This window comes from Trachemys scripta, chromosome 11 (assembly GCF_013100865.1).
Source record: "Trachemys scripta elegans isolate TJP31775 chromosome 11, CAS_Tse_1.0, whole genome shotgun sequence".
Lineage (NCBI taxonomy): Eukaryota > Metazoa > Chordata > Testudines > Emydidae > Trachemys > Trachemys scripta.
In genome coordinates this window covers 34,907,103-34,929,389 of record NC_048308.1, presented here as the reverse complement: position 1 = coordinate 34,929,389, position 22,287 = coordinate 34,907,103, and the positions used below count along the sequence as shown (strand labels likewise).

Genomic DNA, 22,287 nt, shown 5'->3' with positions numbered 1-22,287 from the left:
ACACTGTGACCCCCCTGCAACTTCCTTTTGGGTCAGGATCCGCAATTTGAGAAACGCTGGTCTCCTCCATGAAATCTGTATAGACTAGGGAAAAATCACAAAAAGGACCAGACTTCACCAGTGGGGAGAAGGGGGACCAGGAGCAGATTTCATGGTGTGTGATGCATTTTTCATGACCATGAATTTGGTAGGGCCCTAAGCATGAGCTCTGCCCCCACAAGTCTGTTTACCCAGCCTGGGAGGCTCACTACCAGATGCACAGTAAACATTGCCCTAGAGGCTTACTGATGACAAGGGCTGAGCACTCACAAGTGCATCTGCAGTCAATAGGAATTGCTGGTGCTCTAGAACTCCCAGAATCAAACTTATTTTCTCACTTTATGTCCCACCCCAGTTTGTCTGGTTGGCTTTGTGTGCAATAGGTTTAAAACGCAATCTCAATAATACAGTGACATGTAAAACAAGATGATCCCCTACATTTGGCGGCAACTGAACTTTCCTGAGTCAGTTTGGTCTATCTCCAATTACAACATCTGTATTTAAAGCTAGGACTCCCATGCTGTTTATCCTTCTTAAACATGTAACCACCAATTTTAGATCAATCCTCACAGACAGCCTGAGCATGTGCATAATCCTATCATGGCGATGCCACCACGTCTGTGACTAGCACAGCAGTCTCCAAAAATAGCCCCTTTAAGGATTATTTTTATTGCAGGTCACATTTTCACCTTGAGCAGTTTGGTATTTTTTTTTAATGTTTGAGCAATTTGACATATCTGAGCTTCTGATTCAACAGGCAATTGCAATAGTTCCTGCATAAAATTAGCAAAAAAAACTTGTCACCAGGAGTCCTTTAAGCTACTTCCAAAAACATTCAGTTGAAATTATATCTATCCAGTGACAAGACATTGTAAAAGAAGAGCTCGAGTAACATGGAAGACGAACAGATAGCAGTGCCTAGCAGAGTTAAAAAATAAGTCCCCCCTTTTATTTCAAGATTTAATTATTTCCTTTTCTCTGAACAGTTCTATTTTTAAAAGCTGTGAAAAACAAAATTAAAAAAAAAAAAGGTTTTTTGTGGGGGAGGGGTTAGAGGGGAGCAGTTATTTCTGTAGGGATAAACAACGGCCTGTAGGAAGGTGACTTTGTGAAAGCCCTGCAGTGATATTTGGTTGTTCTATTCCAGTGGTTTTCAACTTGTGGTCCATGGATCCCTAGGGGTCCACACCTCCATTTGAAATTTTTTAGGGGTCTGTAAATGAAAAAACGTTTGAGTACCACTGTTCTATTCCAAATGTAAAGATAAGAACAAAATTAAGTGCTTTTCCTATACTGTATTTAGTGGAGTGCAGTTACTGACATTACCAGGTGACCTGCTTCAGGCTGCATACTCTTATTCACACAAGTAATCATTGCTCTAACGCCAATCCATAGTTTTCCCACTAGGTACTGAAATATTTTTCTTTGTCGACTTATTTTTGTTTCCTCCAAATTTCTGGAAGTTATTCAATCTAATTTACTGACCAGTCTTAGCTTTTTCAGAGGCGTATTTGTATAGCGTCCTGGTTTATGTTTAATTTAATTGGCTGTGAAGAGGTATTAGGAAAGCAAATAGCATAACTTATTAACCAATTCAGTGTCAGATATTACATGCAGATGGGTTAAATGGCACCACTGATTTGGAAGAAATGTGAAAACATACAGCCTTAAACATTCTGACCTGGATGCCTAAAGTTAGGCTCCCCAGCCCAGATTTAAACAGCTGAATAAATGACCTGATTTTTATAGGTGCTGAGCATCCCAGCTCCAATTGATGTAAGCAACCAAGTTTATAAAATTTTGGTCCCAGTTTAAAGGCATTCAGTACATCTTGAGGGCATTGGAAGAGTTAAGTGAGTATTAAAAATAAATTCCTGGATTAGGTTTATAAGGGCAAAATGCAATTATTTACTCTGGAATTCTGCTGAGAAATTATTTGCTTCGGGTCTAGGAGAAGACAAATTACAATTTAATTAAACTTCAAAGTACAACTTGAATGCTCTCATGAGGAAAAGAAAAAACAAAAAAGAAAAGCAACACAGTCACAATTAAGTTCTGTTTCCCTGCAGATTGTTCAGTCTTAAATCACAGCACAATACTATTAATAAATACCCTCCTAGTCTATATAAATTATATCTGAACATACGTCTTAACTATCAGCATGTCTATTTTTACACACAGACAGCCATGGTAATGCTCTTTAAATACTTGATGTAGTAAAGCACCTGCATGTGTGCATGTCACTTTTGAATGCCCCTGCGGAGTCTATTACTCAATGCAGCACGATTAGGGGCAATGATCTAACTGAAATAGCAAGCCCTGACTAATATGAACAGCTCTTCACCTTAGAATGATGTAAATAAACTGTTAGAAGAAAACGGCTACTTAATATGAAAGACTAAGGAAAAATATAAACCCAGATATGCCACAGTGAAAAAGGGATTAGTTTCAAAATTTGATATCAATGATGTTGAAACAATGTTTCAAAAAGTTGTTATAATAATTATGATGCACAAAGTATTACACATGTGCTATTTAAGCACTGATATTTTAATCCTAACTAAATCACATTGGCCCTCTGAAAAGTATTAAGCAATACTTGGAAAAGTTATTGATCTTATATTCAAATTTGCATGCCAAAACCCATTGTAATGTTTTGATTGTCTCATGCTTGGGGATGGTTTCAAACACATATATTGTATGTACACTTTGTCACTTAGCAAATGCAATATTAGCAAAGAAAATATTTTTTCATTCAACCTTGCAAAATAAATTGTGTGTTCCCATTGTGTGATTTTAAAATAATGAATCATGACTCATTTTATTTTTGTTTGCACTGTTGGTCCTAGGAATATTAGAGAGACAAGGTGGCTTGAAGAAGAGCTCTATGTAGCATGAATGCTTGTTTCTTTCACCAACAGAAGTTGGTCCAATATAAAATATTACTTCACTCACCTTGTTTCTCTCACTTTATATTTGTGACTTAAGCATTCCAGTTATAAATCTTAAAACATTCTAACCTCCAATATCTAAATACCCAGATCATAGCTGTCCTTAATTAAATGATATGCCAACATCTCAGAATATTTGTTTTACAAACATATGTATAAAATAGTAAATTATATCTATAAATGTAAATCTATTCTTTTAGATAAAAGAATATGTCCCCATTTTTAAAGTTGTTACAGTTGCTATAGTTAGACCTAACATAGCCAACTGACAACAATTATCTTAGAGTGTTAAACATATATCTTTAAGCAACTTGGAGATCCCACCACATTTTAGCTATTTATTCAAGATATAGCTATTCTTTATGTGCTTCTAGCTATGAAATCAAATTTTATTTGTTATATAAGTAATACAATACAGTTACATGCAAAATACATGAAATCCAGGTCCTGAAACACATTTTTGCTTGTCCCCATAGGGACGTACCATACACTCTAACACAAGTGTTAGGACCTGAATTGCTTTCACTGTGCTGTGCATTTCTCATTCAAAATAAACTTTATTTATAAGTTACAGACTTACTGTATTTTAGGTACGTGTTAGAGAGCAGCAATGAATCAGATCACATTTTGCATGCAATTCATTTGTGCTTTTTCATCCTTTGCTAATGAAATATACCCAGTTTGCCATCATTATCCTGAGAAATCAGCTGTTTCTTTTCACTGGTTACATGGGGTTGAAGTTATATGACACTATACATATAATACTATCTACATACTAGATTGCACTTACCTTTGCTACCATCCAGAGTGCATCAACACGATTTACAGAGCTGCAGTTCTCTTTGTAAAGGAAGTCTTTACTCTCCTAGACAATTTTTTTGTCTTGATTTTTGTAAGACAAAGTTCCCAGTCCCCTGAAATATACAGTCTGGTGGAGACCAGCTCCACTGAAGCACACACCTCTCCGTTCTGTCAAGCAAGTAGGTGGGGACAGCTGATTTTATTTTAGCCCCACATGTAAAAGATGGAACTTGGTGCCTATTTTTAGGGACTGAGGCCTGTATAGCTGTGCCTGAGTCAACTACTTGTTGTAGAAACCTGTTTGTAAAGGCCCTATTACAGTGTGCTTTTGTCATATGTATGGACAGCGTAAACACTTGTTCAATCAATCAAACTTTCTCCTACCTAAGTTACCATCACAGGCTAACTTCTGATTCTTCAGTTGTTTTCAATAAGACACTGGATGCCCTTGGTAGCTTTAGACTGCAAGTGCTATTTATAAGCTCTTTGTATAGCATAACTTGAAACTCTTGGTGTTATTTTAAGACCTTAAATGCTGTAACTTTGTTTGCCCCTTTCTTTCAATCACAAACTGTATTTGTGGAGAAAAGAAACATTGCTCGCCGGATAGTAGCTGCTGATTCTTTCAGGATTAATTGTATATTTCTTCAGCAATATTTTGTCAGAAAAGCCTAGATGCGTATCAACTGAAGCGTGCTACTTCTGCCAGGAAGAAGCTGTGAAATCTTTGCTCTTTCCAGTGTGATTTACATGGGGCCCACATAATGAAATACTGCATATGTCTTATGCATCTTATTTTTACATAGGCCTGTAGCCCTCTCAGAGAATTCATTATTTTCTTATTAATCAGAACTGTATACTGTAAATTGTACAGAATAGACAGAGATTGGCAAAGTGTATCACACATAAAAGGGGAGTGGAGAATTCTGGCTTTCTCCCATTTTTCCAAAGAACTAACTAAATTAGTTACTGCTGATCAAGATCCACATGTTTTCATTACAGGCCACATGAGCATCAGTTCAACTGCTGCTCACTGACAACAATGACAGTTGAAAATGCCCAGCTATCGATTGTTTGTAAATGTTTCATCAACGCTTTTTTCTCTTAGGGGGAAATTTTTTTTCAAATCAGATATATGAAGTGCAGAAAATTTACAATGGAATCTGAAGACATCAGGGGAAAAAAATCCAGGGCTGGAAGGCGTAAGAAAAAAAGAGTTTCATTGTTTTTCCCCCCAGTGCATTAGGAACAAAAGAAATCCTAGCAACAGCATAAACTCATTATTAGATGGAAATGGTAAAATTGTTCATAATGATGCAGAAGTGTAGTGTTCAATCAATATTTTTGTTCTGTATTTGGAAAGAAGCAGGATGATGTACTAATTTCATCAGGATGGTGAAATACTTACAGTCTATTATTAATTAAGGAGTATGTTAGTCAACTTCTCTGAGGGATAAACATTTTAAAATAAGCTGCACCCAAGAGTCCTAACAGAGTTGGCTAAGGAGATCTTGGTCTCAACCATCTGTTACAGTGCACACTCATCACTCGATAACACCCCTTCATCAGAGCATGACAGACCTTGTAGAGGTCTCCAGCATCCCCTGTAAACTTTCTGCCTCTGTTCACAATTCAGGCCTCTGACTGAGAAGTGTCTGGCTCAGATCCCTTTTAGTATAACTAACGGTCAAACTAATATTCAAAGCATCTAAACAAATCATCTCTTCCTCTAAGCTCTGTCTTCAATCTTCTTTCTCAGCTACTCTGGACTCTTCTCCCTCAGCTCACCTCAGACTGAGACATCTGTTCTCCTACAGATTCTTGGTCAGGTCCCGTCACAGGAATCTCTCTGCTCCCTGTGGTTCCTCTGTTCAGGATGAGCTCTCTCCATTTTATGAAGCCAATGGTTTCATTAAGTTAGCCTCTTAGCCCTGCTCCTCCGAGAAGCAGTTAATTATGACACAAGTGTAATGGATGTAAGAAAATGACTCTTAACACTTTCTATCCTGTCATGGGGTCTCATTCAATCTTGCCATCCTGAAAGAATTGCCAAAACTGATTTATGGCATGCTGATTTTAATTTTTAATAAATCTTGCAATATCAAGGAAATTCCAGAACCCTGGAAGAATGCCAATAATGCACCAATGTTCAAAAAGGGCAAGCAAGATGACCCAAATAATTATAGGCCAGTTAGTCTATATCCATCCCAGGAAAAATAATGAAAAACTGATTCAATTAATAAAAAATTATAGAATAGGAATATAATTAATCGTAGTCCACATGGTTTTATGGAAATAGGTTTTATCAAACAACCATGATTTCACTCTTTGACATTACAAGTTTGGGTGCTAAAGGCAATTGTGTAGATGAAATAAACTTAGATTTTTATAATGCATGTGACTTAATACCATACAACATTCTGCTTAAAAAACAGCATTATACAATATCAATAAAGCACTCATTAAATGGATTAAGAACTGACTAAATGACAGATCTGAAAAATAGTTGTTAATGGGGACTCATTGAATGCGGGGGTGTTTTCTAGTGGGGCTCTACAGGGATTGGTACTATGCCTATTCCTAATCAACATTTTCATTAGAAATCTGGAAGTAAATGTAAATTCACTGCTAATAAAATCTGTAGAGGACACAAAGATTGGCAGAGTGATAAATAATTATGAGGACAGGGTAGTAGTATAGAGTTTAGTAAGCTGGGCCCATTCAAACAAAATACATTTTGTCATCTTACTAAGCTGGTCCAATTAAAAACAAACATTTAAATTCAGCCAAATACAAAGTTATACAGCTAAAAATAAGGAACGACGGCCATACCCCCAGAATGGGGAACTGTATCCTGGAAAGCAGTGACTCTGAAAAGGATTTAGGGGTCATGGTGGAAAAGTAACTGAACATGAGCTCCCAGTGCGATGCTGTGGCAAAAAGAGCCAAAGAGATGCTTGCATATATAAAGAGGAAAGTAATGAATAGAAGTAAGGAGATGATTTACTACATCCAATTCTGATGTCCACATTTTAAAAAGGATGTTGAAAAATTGGAGAGGGCTTGAGAAAATTCCAGGGCTAGAGAAAACGATTTACACGAGAGACTTTAACAGCTCAATCTGTTTATCTTATTGAAAAGAAGATGGGAACTCTGGGACTTGGAGTCAAACTAAAAAACTTCTCATGATTCCTCTCCTTTATCCCATCATTCATTTCACTTTTGCAATCTAGTGCCATTTTGAAAGCACTCTCAGGCAACATGGACGAAACTGGGAAAGGCTGTGATCCTCACGGTGATGAATATAAACAGACTGCTGCAAGCATATCTAAAGTCATGCAGTGACTTCCGAACCAGAGTAATAAAAGGACCTGAGATAGAGGAGGCTGAAACTTCTAGATCTTTTCCTGAAGCAGCTTTATCAAGTGGACTGCCATTTAGGGGCTCAGCCAACTAGCAGTGACAGGTGGGACAGGATAGTGCTGCAGACCTGAATTTCAGCACAGGGCCATACTGAAGCACAGGCATGTCTGCTTAATAATGAGGAGTATCACACAGGATGTGAACTTCCCATGAATCGCAAAGGACAACACCTGACTGCACACCAGCATTTAAACGAGGAGATATCATCCAGGCAGGATAATCCTGAAGAGGTAGAGGGAACACAAGTAAACAAACAGTCTGACTGGTACAAGCAAAATAGTGCGACTAGGAGGATTTGGCAGGCGCACAACAGTATTTTGAGATGGAGATGCATCCACACCTATTTTGATGCAGGTAAACGTATCCCGTATCTCAGTAAACCCACTTCCAATGTGTGTTTAATAAACGTTAAAGCGTCAGATGATTCACAAAAAAAAGTTTTCTTTGTACATGCAATAACGCACGTTAATTCACAACAAATTTCAAGAGTCTCTAGATTTGAGGGGTTTATCTGTACTGAACATACAAATCTTTGGAGGCCCACTCATCATTGGAAATGAGACTGCCACATTTCCAAAGGAACTTCTCAATCATTCCTGCAAAATTTACAAGTGCAACTGATTTCACACACGGGGTGCTAATTTTCATGTACAAATGTGGGTGCTTGCACGCACAAATTAGCACTTGTACGTTTTGTGTGTGCAATATACACTAGTTAATTTCACATGAACAATTCAGGAAGATCTCAAAAAACAAGAAAAGATGACATGTACATGAGTCTGAGAGGAAGAGATAAAGATATTGAGTAAAGTCAGCAAATTACAGATCGTCATAGATCTTTGATAGGGGACAGACCACAGGCCTCAACCTCGCATCATTTTTCTCAAGAAGGTTCACACCAAGCAGTAGACTGCAGCACAGTATGAAAAAACAGAACAAAGTCAGACAAACAGAAGAAGCTTTAGTGATAAATTTATCAAATGTAGAACTTAAGCTTGGCAAGATAAAAGTACTAAAGGATACTCCTATCTCTTGTAAAAATAAATATCAGACAGGATTAATTTAAATATAATTCTGAGTTTACTTGCAAACATGACAACAAGCAGATACTGATTCCATTTCTCTTACTTAATTGGCCTCTCAGAGTTGGTAAGAAAACTCCCACCTGTTCACGCTCTCTGTATGTGTGTGTATATATATCTCCTCAACATATGTTCCATTCTATGCATCCGAAGAAGTGGGATGTAGCCCACGAAAGCTTATGCTCCAATAAATTTGTTAGTCTCTAAGGTGCCACAAATACTCCTGTTCTTTTTGCGAATACAGACTAACACGGCTGCTACTTTGACTCCATTCTGACATCAACTCTCCAAATGCTTGTCAGATTAAAATACGGACAGTTTACAATGTATCCCTATGTATTGAACTCAAATATCCCGAATACGTACAGATATTAAGCCTGATTCTTCTCTCACTTACACCTGTATAAATCAGGAACAACTCTACTGAAATTAAATGGTATGAAACCAGCATAAGTGAGATGAGAATCAGGCCCATTGACAATAAAACTACATTCATCAAATTATTTTAACCCAAAAGATTACAACACTGTAAACAAATCTGTCAGACAAAGGATCATATTCTTTATTAAATAGCAAAACTTAGCCCTATCTCTTCCTTTCTTGCAGACCATCAGGCTATTTTGCTTATCATTTTAAGTCATTTTAAAGGTTCTGAATCAGTTTGCTATTTATCCTGTTGCAAAACAAGTCCTCCTCACACAGATACAGCCCACTGGTTAACAATTAACCAAGTTTGTTTCAACTAATTAACAATTCTCAATAACATTTAAGTTGTCTGAATCAGTGTGCATTATGAGCCATTTGAAATGCAAATCACTAATGCAAAACCCTGCAAACCTGGAGACTGTCCAGACTACCTGCAAGGAAAGTGAGCATTTTCCTTTCCGAGCTTTTCAGGGCCAGATTTTCAAATAGGCCAATTTTAATACATGTGCAACTGTGTACACCTCTTTTAAATAATCAAAAACCATTATTGCACGCACAAATCAAAAAGAAAACTTACATTACTATGAACTTCATAAGTATGGTTCACTAACAAGCTGCAACATAATTACAGGTTGCATTCTTATGCCATCTCCTTATGTTCAATGCTCATCTAACATTTGGGAGTACAGAAATGTAAACTCTGAATCTTGTTTAGCATTGTTTTGTTATACCAACTGGTTTAGTATATACATGCTTTAAGCTCTACAGTGACACCCAATAAAAACAGTGTTCCTACCAAGCACTGCAGTGGTGGCATGACAACCTACTTTAATTAATTTAGTGCATTCTACTTCTAATTACTTAAGGAAAACACTTAGTGTTATTTTACTTGTTTCTTTTATTAATTTTCCTTAATGCAAAAACCCACTTCAATTCACATTGTACTAAATGTTTTCCATTTTCTGTGAGGTAGAAAATAAATGGAACACGTAGGTTTCTTTCAGTGACATAGTAAGAAAACACCCTTTTGTTGTGGGTTCTGCGGAGTATTGTTGTATTATCTGATATACAACCTGATCCTGAAGTCTTTACACAGTCAAAACTAATCCCTAAAGTTAGTTCAATGGGAGTGTGGGCTGCATTTAGACTGCACAATTAGACCCAAAGTATAGGGTAGTATATAATGCTACATTTATTCTATTCAAAACTGGTCAAATCTTATCACAGTGTTAAACAATATAATACCAATTTAAATTTATTAAATATTTTTCGATGTTTTTCTACATTTTTAAATATAATGATTTCAATTACAACACAGTCTACAAAGTGTACAGTGCTCGCTTTATGTTTATTTTTTATTACAAATATTTGCACTGTAAAAAACAAAAGAAATAATATTTTTCAGTTAACCTAATACAAGTACTGTAGTGCAATCTCTTTATAATGAAAGTTGAACTTACACATATAGATTTATGTACAAAAAAACCTTCATTCAAAAATAAAACAATGTAAAATTTTAGAGCCTGCAAGTCCACTCAGTCCTACTTCTTGTTCAGCCAATTGCTCAGACAGACAAACAAGTTTGTTTACATTTGCAGAAAATAATGCTACTTTATTCTTGTTTACACTTTGATTACACCTTCAACCACCATTCCACAGCACATGCGTTCATGCTGATGAAAAGGTTCTGCTCAATAACGATCCAAAGCAGAGCAGACTGACCATGTTCATTTTCATCATCTGAGTCAGAAGCCACCAGCAGAAGGTTGATTTTCTTTTTTGGTGGTTTGGGTTCTGTAGTTTCTGCATCAGAGTGTTGCTCTTTTAAGACTTCTGAAAGCGTGTTCCACACCTTGTCCCTCTCAGATTTTGGAAGGCATTTCAGATTCTTAAATCTTGGGTCGAGTGCTGTAGCTATCTTTACAAATTTCACATTGGTATCTTTGCATTTTGTCAAATTTGCAGTGAAAGTGTTCTTAAAATGAACATGTGCTGGGTCATCATCCGAGACTGCGATAACATGAAACATATGGCAAATTCGGGTAAAACACAGAGCAGGAGACATACAATTCTCCCACAAGAAGTTCAGTCACAAATTTAATTAACGCATTATTTTTTTAACAAGTGTCATCAGCATGAAAGCATGTCCTCAGCACCAATGGCTGAAGCATGAAGAGGCATATGAATCTTTAGCACATCTGGCTATCTGGCACTGGCATCTGGCACATAAATATCTTGCAACACTAGCTACTACAGTGCCATGCGAATGCCTGTTCTCAGTTTCAGGTGACACTGTAATTAAGAAATGGGCAGCATTATCTCCTGTAAACATAAACAAACTTGTTTCTCTTAGCGATTGACTGAACAAGAAGTAGGACTGAGCAGACTTGTAGGCTCTGAAGTTTTACATTGTTTTGTTTTTGACTGCAGTTATGTAGGGTTACCATACGTCCAGATTTTCCCGGACATGTCCAGCTTTTTGGTCCTCAAATCCCCGTCCGGGGGGAATTGCCAAAAAGCCGAACATGTCTGGGAAAATGCCGGCATCCCTGCCCCAGTCCCCTGCTTACCTGAGCGGCTCCGGCAGGCTGCGAGCTGCAGGTGGATTCCCCGCTGTGGCGGCGGCTGCTGCTGCTCCCCCCAGACACCTCAGCTCTGTGCAGCTGAAGAGCAGAGCTGCCCGAGCGCTACCAGCTTCACCGTTTGCCAGGCAGCCCCCAGACCTCTAGACCCTGCGTCCCCGGCCGGGCACTTCCCCTCCCGGGCTCCGGCTGCGCTGGGGAAGTGCCTGGCTGGGGGCGCAGTGGGTCTGGAGGTCTGGGGGCTGCCCGGCAAACCGTGAAGCCGGTAGTGCTCGGGCAGCTGTTTCGCGTGGCTGGAAGGGAGGAGGGGGAATGCGGGGCGCTCAGGGGAGGGGGCGGAGTTGGGGCGGGGACTTTGGGGAAGGGGTGGAGTTGGGGCGGGGCCAGGGCAGGGAAGGGGACTTTGGGGAAGGGGCTGAGTTGGGGAGGGGGCAGGGAAGGGGCGGGGCCAGGGCCCCGTGGAGTGTCCTCTTTTTTAAAACCTTAAATATCGTAACCCTAAGTTATGTAACAAAATAAACAACATTTGTAAGTTGCACTTTCATGATAGAGATTGCACTACAGTACTTGTATGAGGTGAATTGAAAAATATTTTTTTATCATTTTTACAGTGCAAATATTTGTAATAAAAATAATATAAAGTGAGCACTGTACACTTTGTATTCTGTTGTAATTGAAATCACTATATTTGAAAATGTAGAAAACATCCAAAAATATTTACATAAATGGTATTCTATTATTAACAGTGCAATTAATCGCATGATTAATCGCGATTAATTTTTTTAATTGCGTGATTAATCACGATTTTTTTAATCACTTGACAGCCATAATTATAAGTAATGATGGCCAACAAATAAAAAAATCTTGACACTTAACCCAGGCTAAATTTGCAATACTTTCCACTAAAGAAAATAGCTTCCATTTGTTAAACAAACTACAAATGGAGCAAACTTGTTTTGGAATCACTGAGAGACAGTGAATATGGAATTTCACTATACTGTGTTTTCAGTGCCATTTTTCAGAATCGACCTCACTTTAAGGTATTGGCTTTACCTTATAAAGCCGTAAATGGCTGATTATCGGAGGGTATGTCTTCACTACCAACGTTAAACTACTAAACGTTTAACGTAGCTGTATAGTTGCGGCACCAACCCACTCCCACAAGAGGAGTAACTCCCAGCGCTGGTGCACTGTCTACACTGCCACTTTACAGTGCTGAAACTTGCGTCGCTCGGGGGAGCTGTAAAGTGCCAGTGTAGACAAGGCCTGAGAGACTGCGGCTGTGTCTATACTGCCACTTTCAGCGCTAAAATTTTAGTCATTCAGGGGTGTGAAAAAACACACCCCGAGCGACAACAGTTTTAGCGCTGAAAAGCGCCAGTATAGACAGTACTTTTTTGCCGGGAGCTGCAATCCCGGCGATAAAGCTACCGTCGCTCGTTTGGGTTGGTTATTTTTTATCGCCGGGAGAACTCTCCCCGGGTGATAAAGCGTGACTACACTGCCACGGCAGTGCTGTAACGTGGGCAGTGTAGGCATACCCTGCTGTCTCAAAGATACCACAGCAGTTGCAATCAGCAGAGGCATTTGAGCAAGCACCTCAGTATTTTAAAGCAGGAGTGGGCAAACTACGGCCCGGGGGCCCCATCCGGCCCTTCAGACATTTTAATCCGGCCCTCGAGCTCCTGCTGGGGAGCGTGGTCTAGAGCTTGCCCTGCTCTGCACGGCTCCCGGAAGCAGCAGCATGTCCCCCTTCCGGCTCCTACATGTAGGGGCAGCCAGGGGGCTCCGCACGCTGCCCCCGCCCCAATTGCCGCCCTCACAACTCCAATTGGCCACGCCTCCGCATAGGAGCCGAAGGGGGAATATGCCACCGCTTCCGGGAGCTGCTTGAAGTAAGCACCATCCGAACCCCTCAGTCCCACCCTCCTGCACCCCAGAGCCCGCCCCACCAGCTGCAGCCCTCACCCCCCCACCTGCACCCCAATCCCCTGCCCCAGCCTGGAGCCCCCTCCTGCACCCTGAACTCATTTCTGGCCCCACCCCAGAGCCCACACCCCCAGCCAGAGCCCTCACCCACTCCTGCACCCTAACCCTCAATTTTGTGAGCATTCATGGCCCGCCGTACAATTTTCATACCCAGATGTGGCCCTCAGGCCAAAAAGTTTGCCCACCGCTGGTTTAAAAAGTAAGCAGTTGATGGCAGGGTGTTTCCAGAAGAAAGTCCTCACCTCTGGAAATCACTCTTCTCTGTGGTTTGCCAGAGTCCAAATCTATAAATCTTCTGGGCACACTAGGAAGCTCATCTGTGGATTTTGGGAAGGGAGTGGGTCTAATGCTAAAGAGTTGTGAAAAATATCATGGTTTTAATTGTGATGGTTGGCAAGCATTTTTATGCTGTTCAATGGCTAGCCAACTCATTACATATGTAAGGTGAAATTCTGAATACACTAAAGTCAAATAGGAGCTTTGCCACAGACTTCAGTGGACCCAGAATTCCATCCCTTGTGTCTTGTCTGAATTCTGTTTTCATGTTCTACAATCTAAATTTGTGAAAGCACCTGGAAGACTGACAAATTGAATCAAAAGAAAGAAATAGGCCCACAGTGAGGATTTAATACATCAAAGGTGTCATTAAAAAAAAAATCAACCCTTTCTTCTTAACTATAACATGGAGAACAAAACTATATGAAACTAAGTAAATGGATTCTTTTGAGTCACTAAAACTAAAAAAGTCAATTATTTTTTAACAGAAAAAAAGTTTTAGCTTTATGATATAATGGCTGGGTAATAAATTCCTGAAATATAGGCATAAAATGTCATAACACTCTTAACGATATGATTTAAATGTTCAAGTCCATCTAAGACCAAGTGAAAAAATTGATTTTTAGCAGGTAACGTCTCATCTTTTATATTATCCTATGATGTCATTTTATTTAATAATCTGCATTACAACTTAACTGGGCTCAAACTGGGTTAACAAACTAACTATTATAAATGTTAGGGTACCGCTTACATCATTCCAGGGTGCAGATTTATGAGCTGTCTTGGGGAAAATATAATGAGTAGCCCTTTAATAGCATATTTCTCAGAATAGTAATCTTCCATCAGCTAGAGATTCCAGCTAGCCTCCAAATAAAGCTTTGGAATCTGCTCTGAGTCAGTGACTATAACGGTTAGTTGATGTGCACATAAGCTCAAGTTCACACAAGTATCAGATTTTGTTCCTTTTGTTCTTAATTCAAGATTCTTCGTTTCATCATGATTTGCTTAAATATAGCTCTTCTCTTAAGGGAAATTGATCAAAATTGATCTCACCATTGGATATTTAATTGAGGGGAATACATAGAACCAGCCACATGAACTCCAGTTCATTTCTCCTTTTGTATTTTCAGTACTACTGACAATGCTTTTGGTAGAATTCTTCTTTCATTCCTGAGGCTGGTTCCAGTTGTTTGTTTAAACATCACATTCAACTGCACTATTAGAGTTCTACAATAATAATTCAAAGCACTCAAACAGTACTATTCACCCACAGTGTCACAGGTCAGGGCAACTGCAACTGTATTTCCTGTTTATGGTCCAGCAAGGGCATCCATTCTTGTCTCCAGCTCTCCAGCCATCGTCTCTTTTGGACAGAGACAAATGTCTCTCTCCCTCCTTACCTGAGTTTTTCCAGGCTGCACAGCTCCCTGTCTACTCTGTGAATTTCCCAGCAAAGTCGGATTGCTTGAGCAGGCCTACTTTTTCTCCTCAGTGTAACTGCTACAGTTAAGTTATCACACAGATCTTTCTCAGCAAGCACATTTATACTTAAGGTGAAACCATTACAGAGAAAACATTAAAACAATAAAAGAACCTACACACATGCTAATTAGCTTACCAGACATCACCCCAACTCCACTAAGGGCTCTAGCTGGTTAACAGTCCTTCACACCCCCAATAAGGGGTTTTTCTGTGGTTACCAGTTTAGAACTGCTTCGACTCTGAACAAGCACCCTCATGAATCTGAGTCACTCCTTTATCCAGCTTCAGCCTTTGAAGACATGGTAAATAGGTAATCAGCCAGACAATGGGTCTCTCTCTGAGGATGAATCCAGAGATGGGTAATTTGCATTCTCCTCCTCCCAAGTATTTCTAGGAATCCCACTTAATTTTCTTTGTCTGGCACATTGTCTCAAAGAGTCCTTTAACGCTCATAACTCCTGCCAGGGTTTACATTAGCCATGCCTTCTCCTTAAAATAGTGATATACCATTCCACAATACATAAACATTTGCATTCTTTGTACAATCAACTCCTCAAATACATAAACGTAATTCAGTATGGTTTATTGCAGAAAATTGCCATATCTGTCACACAAAGATCACAGTATTTTAGGGTGAGTATGGATTCCTATTCCCACTTTACTGAAGTGGAAACTGAGGAAGAGAGGTTAAGGGACTTGCCCAAGATCATACAGCAAGTCAATGGCAAATCTCCTAATTCACTGAACCACACTGCAGACTGTATTTACGAAAATCAGATGGCCAATGACGATGTTAGGATATTAGTTAATTGACAGAACAGAGGAAAATGATATGGCCACACTACAGTGTGCAAATACCTCTAGCATGGATTAACAAGAACTGGCTGAGAGATAAAAAGGTGTTGTCACAACCTCTACCTATTTAACAACTCTTAACATTCCCTTCTTCATTACAGAGGCTGAAGCTAATTTTATTTGTGCTGACATTTAAGGTGCTTTGTTCTTCATCCACCCACATGCATTATAATGTAGGTAGTTGCTCAGGGTGACACTGGCTTAAATGCTTCAGTGTTTCTGTAAGTGGAGCTGGCCCCAGTTGTCTGATTATCAAAAGGAACGTATACTGTTCAAAAAGATTCAGCCCAAGTTTACACCAACCTTTGCCTCTGTACGCTTTGTGTACACAGGCCTCTAGTGGCCCTAACCAAGAGCCTGGATTTGACCCTCCTCAAGAACAAATTTTGAAACATTTCAGATCCAAATCCAGATCCAAGCTTCCCAACTCTGGTTTATCTCTATCATGAACCCAAACCAAAATCTGAGTATGAACTACCCTGAATTTGGGAAAAATTTGAATACAAATCTTGATCTCAATTCAAATTTAACACCTCAGGCCCATCTCCATTTTAAATTATATAGAAGTATTTTATGCTCATGATAGTAAGGAATTAATAGCAGCAGTGTAATATAACTATGACCTGCAAGTCACAACAACTTTGCTGCTCTAGTTCTCGACCTCTCTCTTTAGCAAACATTAGGCCAAATTGTGTAGTATTGTCATGATATCATGTGAAAATCTGAGGATGAGGTTGAGACCATCAAAGTAATTTTCAGATGGGTTCTGAACCAGGATTTGCCCTGAACTCTCCAGAACTGATGCATTAACATACTTTATCATCTAATTCCTGATACAAAGGTTCTTATCCCATTTGATAGTCGCTCCGATTGTCTCATTATTATTGTATGTGTGGAACAGAGAACTGAATTTGGTCCTGGATGTCATGTGGAATTGGTCTCTTCTATACTGAATAAGCATTACACTAAACTGTGTTAAAGATGTATCATTGCAGGGAGCGAGGAGATGGGATATATTGTTTTTCTTCATTTCTAATTTTTTTTAATTTCTTTATTGTTAGGGTCAATTTGAGTAGCAAGCTGAAGGTGTGGGCAATTTACACACAGAGAGAAGTGCAATGGGGCTTAATTATTATTATCATTATTAAGCATTATTTTTAACAAACACACTGCTAACTCCAAATTACCAAAATGTACAATCCAGTTATTGCGTCTTCAGAGATGATTAATTCTGTCTGTATTTTTAACAAAGTACTGTATTTTGTGGCGATATCATTATTGAAAATTATGGTAACAGTGCAATCTCAGGCATATGAGCTATTAACATTTGAATGACATTTACAAAACATCAATAAATCAAAATTATATAACATATTCCTAAAAACTGACACGATTCTGTCATATTTTATCCTAAAATCATTAAACACATTTAGGGTAATCATCTGAAAAAGAAAAGATGGAAAGCTTTTTTTTTTTTTGCAGTTGATATAAACACCCAATTCTTTTCTTATGTGCAGCTTTGATTATACAACTATGATTCTCCTTTGTCACTTTGATGATCAAGTGCATTGTTCTAAAAATGTCTGTACTTTTTGCATGAAGAAATTAATGCACTGTTTTTTCTATTGTAACAGCACTGTCTTTGGGGGGAAAACAGAGATGGTTATGTGTGTTGAGGTCTTTTTTGCAATAGTGCCAATAACCTCATATTGCACACAGCTACTTTACAAATAAAATCCCAACTTGAAAAATTTAGATGTCAACTAAATTTATGTTTTAGTGCACCCTATGCTGTTTTCTTAAAAACAGAACCATATACTGTATCATCAGTTTTGTTTTACTTTTAAAACACACACACACACACACACACACACACACACACACACACACACACACACATTCTTTATCTTATTTGTTCTGTACAAGATACAAATAAAGAAATCAGATCAAAGCGTTATGCTAACCTTCAGAGCTGTTGTTCTGACCATTTTCAGATGACATCTTGTCAAAAAATGTTTTCCCACCTTTCGCGTCTGAATCTTTCACAGAAATGATGGAATGGCTCCCAGGCTGATTCTTAAATGTTGGTGAATACAAACTTCTCTCAATTTCTACTTCCTGTTAGAAGACATTACGGGGATGTGTGTTAAAAGCTATCAGTAGGAAACAGATGTGGTTTTCTGGGGGAGGAGGGTGTGAGGAGGCGGGGAGGGGGGGGCAAGGGGATTCCATTACATGAGTGATGTTCTCCAATATGCTACAGGGTAAATCTCTTCTAACTTTGCAGAGAGCTACAAATAAATGGCTGCTGCTTAGTTTACATTTCAACCATGATGCCTGGCAGTAGCTTGCTGTTCTCATTTGGCATTTCTTTCATGGTTCCCCCACATCCCCTCCTCCCCAAGAAAGAGAAACTGCGGTTATAAGTGTCACAATAAAAGACACCATTTGCTCACATAAGATGTATATTTGTTCAAAGTAAAGTGGACAAAGGGAATTTCATTAACTGGTATATAACATATATAAACATTAAAAGATGGGTCAGAGCAGACGTATAGAGTGTGTGTATTAGTCAATAATTTGATTTTTAATATAATGTTAACCATTATGATATTTCAACTGGATTTTATTAATCACAATGGACCACAGTTCCATCTTTGTAGTTATTACAATTATCACCACAAAAAACGTCTACAGCGCTTTGAAACAAAACGAGTAAACAGTTTCTAAACCAAAGCTACAGTGTCACCAGATTGGATACTTTGGCCTGCTGTTTGTTCCCCCACATGATGTGCCACTTAGTACAAACCTGTTCACCATCTAGGACACATTGGATCTAAAGCTTTGGACAAAGCCTTTAAATTAAGTGAGTAAAAAATTACTTTATATTTCAATGGAATAGGCTGAAAGATTCCTGTAAGCTGAGAACATTTTCCTAGTCTGTGTATAAAGAGGGTACATTTTCCAAACAACTATAAAGCAGAGACATGACAAACAAGTCACTTGTGACATTTATTGCTTTTTAAATATACTGTAACTAGGGCTATGTGAAAATGGAATATAACAGCTCATAGCTTTTCAAACACACTTATTACAGTATATAACTTTTCCATATTATATTTTCTCATACCTGTCATCTTAAAAGACAAAGCTCTTTTGATAAATGGCTATTTGGCAAATTTTGTGAAGAGAATGTAAATTAGAGCAAGAATTACTCAACACTTTTTCAGTGTTGTGAAATATTTGAATATATTTAATCACAACATTTAAAGAAATAAAATTTGTTTCTGGTACCTTCCACTCTTTGTAGTATTACTTTATTATCTAAGAATGTTTACAGAACACTAAGTGACAAATTACAGGGTGAAACATACACACATATAAAACCTTGTATATTGCAAAGCACTGTTCAAAAGATGTGGTGCCTGATTTTCAGACAGAGCCTCCATTTTTGTATCCATAATGAACTCTAGGTACAAAATTATGGACACAGTTGTCAACAGAAACAAAATTGCTCCTCTAAAAATGCAGACCTGGTTGAGACCTATCATAGAACCAACCCATTAAGACCTAATAAAGTGGAAATTTGGAGGAGGGGAGGAGTAGGGTGGCCAGTTGTCCCAATGTTATAGGGACAGTCCCAATATTCAGGGCTTTGTCTTATATAGGCGCCTATTAGCCCCCCATCCCGATTTTTCACACTTTCTATCTGGTCACCCTGGAGGATGAGAAGCATTTCACAACAATCATATACATTTTTGTATCTATAAGGGTCATGCTAACTAATCTGATAGGAGGGTGAGTAGCAATGGAGCAGGAATTCTACTAGCCGAGTTCACATAAGAATTTTGAGCTTACCCATACAATTATTTCCTAAGCAAAAAGCCAAGTTCATGAAGAATCCATCCATTGGTGGTATTTAGGTCCTTAGCAAACTCCTGTTGGTAGCTTTGGAAGTCCTAGTGGTTTTATCAAGTCAGGTTAGTCTATCAATATGCCTTGCTGTCCCTTGTTCTTTTAGGGCCTGATTCTCAAGTATGCCAAGACTGCTTCACAACCCTTCAGCAATGCAAAGGAGACTTAAAATGGGTGTAAATTACATTTACACACAACTTAAGGACCCCTTACATTGCCAAAGTGAGGTACTGTGGCATTAGTGTAAATGAGAATCAGGCCCTTAGACTCTATTTTCATTTGATTCACCTTTGAACCTAAAAGAGTACTGGAGTTGATTGATCTGAAAACCTACAATGTAATCCCTGATGAGATGAAGGTACTTACTGCTACTGTATGTCGTACATTTGCACAGTTGATTTTCCTTATTTGGAAAGAAAATACTGTACATCTTTCAAGCACAGAATAAAATCCTGTAATTTGCTAAATACTTTTTCATTTTCTTCAATAGGGCCCTAAAGTATTTCATTGTTATATTATTAGTAGCAGACTAAATCCACTCTTAAAACAATTGTAATGAAAAGAAGACTTGTATTAAAATATTTCAACCAGTTTGAATTGACCCTATAAGTAGCAAAGGAGAATCCCTAATGGCCAAACCTTTTAAAACTAATCTGTACTAGCATATTTGAAACTGATATGTTAATGAGCTTAAGGTGTTGCCTTGCAAAGGATTTATTTTTGTACTCCAGACAACTTTTGTCTTTATTTTTATGCAAATAAGGCAACTGTGAGCTCTCAGAATCATGGCTAAATAGGACATGTTTTAGAACCAAAACCAGCTGACAAGGCTACAAGGAAAAAGACAAATTAAAATTTAAAAACAGGTGTGTGTGTATATGTGTGGAGCTATATATATATATATATATGCACACACACACACACACATATATATAATTTGATTTCATATATATTTCAGGTAAATCAGTGATGGGCTTTTAAAAGTCTTTAATCTGAATCAGATGGGAGTACATAATAGTGATATTCTAATATCATCTTTAGGTACCAGGAAGATTTAAAACCCTTGGAAAACTCACAGTATGATTTTTTTTAAGTGACCCATGGCCTGGAGGCAGAGTTCAGGCAATGACCACTCCCATACTGGCATTGTTATCCCAAAACAAAATATTTGGTATGGAGGTAAATTATACAGTGTAAAAACTAGCTTAGTAGCGGGGAAAGATAGCATCATATAAACAGATCAAGGGGGTCTGCTTTTTAAAAAAACAAACGAACATAAATTACACATTCTTTAAGCATATCAAAACAAGTGGTGACTGGGCAAGATTTCGGGGCACCCAAATGAAAACCATATATAGATCTAGGTCTTTCTCTTGCTTTAATAGCATCATGGTGTGACATTCTATACCTTGGGGGAGCGTCCTGTAACCCCATATTCCTCATTTTTATATAATTGTGATCTTACATATAAAGCATGCCTTGTAAGGTATCAGGGGAAAGGTTATGATCTGCTGAATGTCATATCTCTATCCATATATGTATAACATTAATGCATACGAAGTTATGAGAATTGTGTTGTATGGTCGTCACTGAAACATGCTGTAAGTTGGGGAATTAGCCAGATATTAGCTCTGCAGAGGCAACAGCAAGGAAAGTAAACAACACCTGGGTGGAGTGTTAAACAACCCATCAACAACCATTGTTCAGCAAGGGAGCTACAATTCAATGACTCACCTGTATGAGGTGGAATTGCTCAACCAGGGGAATTGCTCAACCTTGCCTGGAGACTCAGCAATGCCCACCCAGACATGCTTGGACTTGTGTTTTCCAAGCACAAGGACTGAGGGTATAAAACCGAACACAGGGGGCCCATGCTTGGCCTTCTTTCTTCACCCACCTATACTGCAAGCAACAAGGACACTCTGAAGATTCCAGCTGAGGGGACTGGCTCAGATTTCAAGGGTGAAATCTGTGTACTTTGAACAGCAATAGGGTTACCATATTTCAACAATCAAAAAAGAGGACGGGAGGAGCCCCGCCCTAGCCCCGCCCCTGTCCTGCCCTAGCCCCGCCCCTGACCCTTCCACTCCCTCCTACTTCCTGCCCCCTCAGAACCCCCAACCCTCCCCCCCACACCTTGTCCCCTGACTGCCCCCTCCTGGGACCCTGCCCCTAACTGCCCCCAGGACTCCACCCCCTACCTAAGCCTCCCTGCTCCTTGTCCCCTGACTGCCCCCTCCTGAGACCTTCCCCACATCCTAACTGGCCCCCTCGGACTCTACCCCCTACCTGTCCCCTGACTGCCCCAACCCTTATCCACACCCCCACCCCCAGACAGACCCCTGGGACTCCCACGCCCCATCCAACCACTCCCCACCCCCTGACAGCCCCTCCCAAAACTCCCGACCCATCTAAACCCCTCTGCTCCCTGTCCCCTGACTGCTCCGATCCCTCTCCCCATTCCTG

General features: G+C 39.1%; 1 protein-coding gene across 1 annotated transcript in view; it reads right to left on the bottom strand.

Moving 5' to 3' along the window:
- XIRP2 (xin actin binding repeat containing 2) overlaps positions 1–22,287 on the bottom strand; it is a 151,217-nt gene that overhangs the window by 50,445 nt on the left and 78,485 nt on the right. The window contains exon 2 of the mRNA XM_034786171.1: positions 17,871–18,024. Coding sequence (XP_034642062.1) covers positions 17,871–18,024 — 154 coding nt within the window. The remainder of the gene's footprint in view (positions 1–17,870; positions 18,025–22,287) is intronic.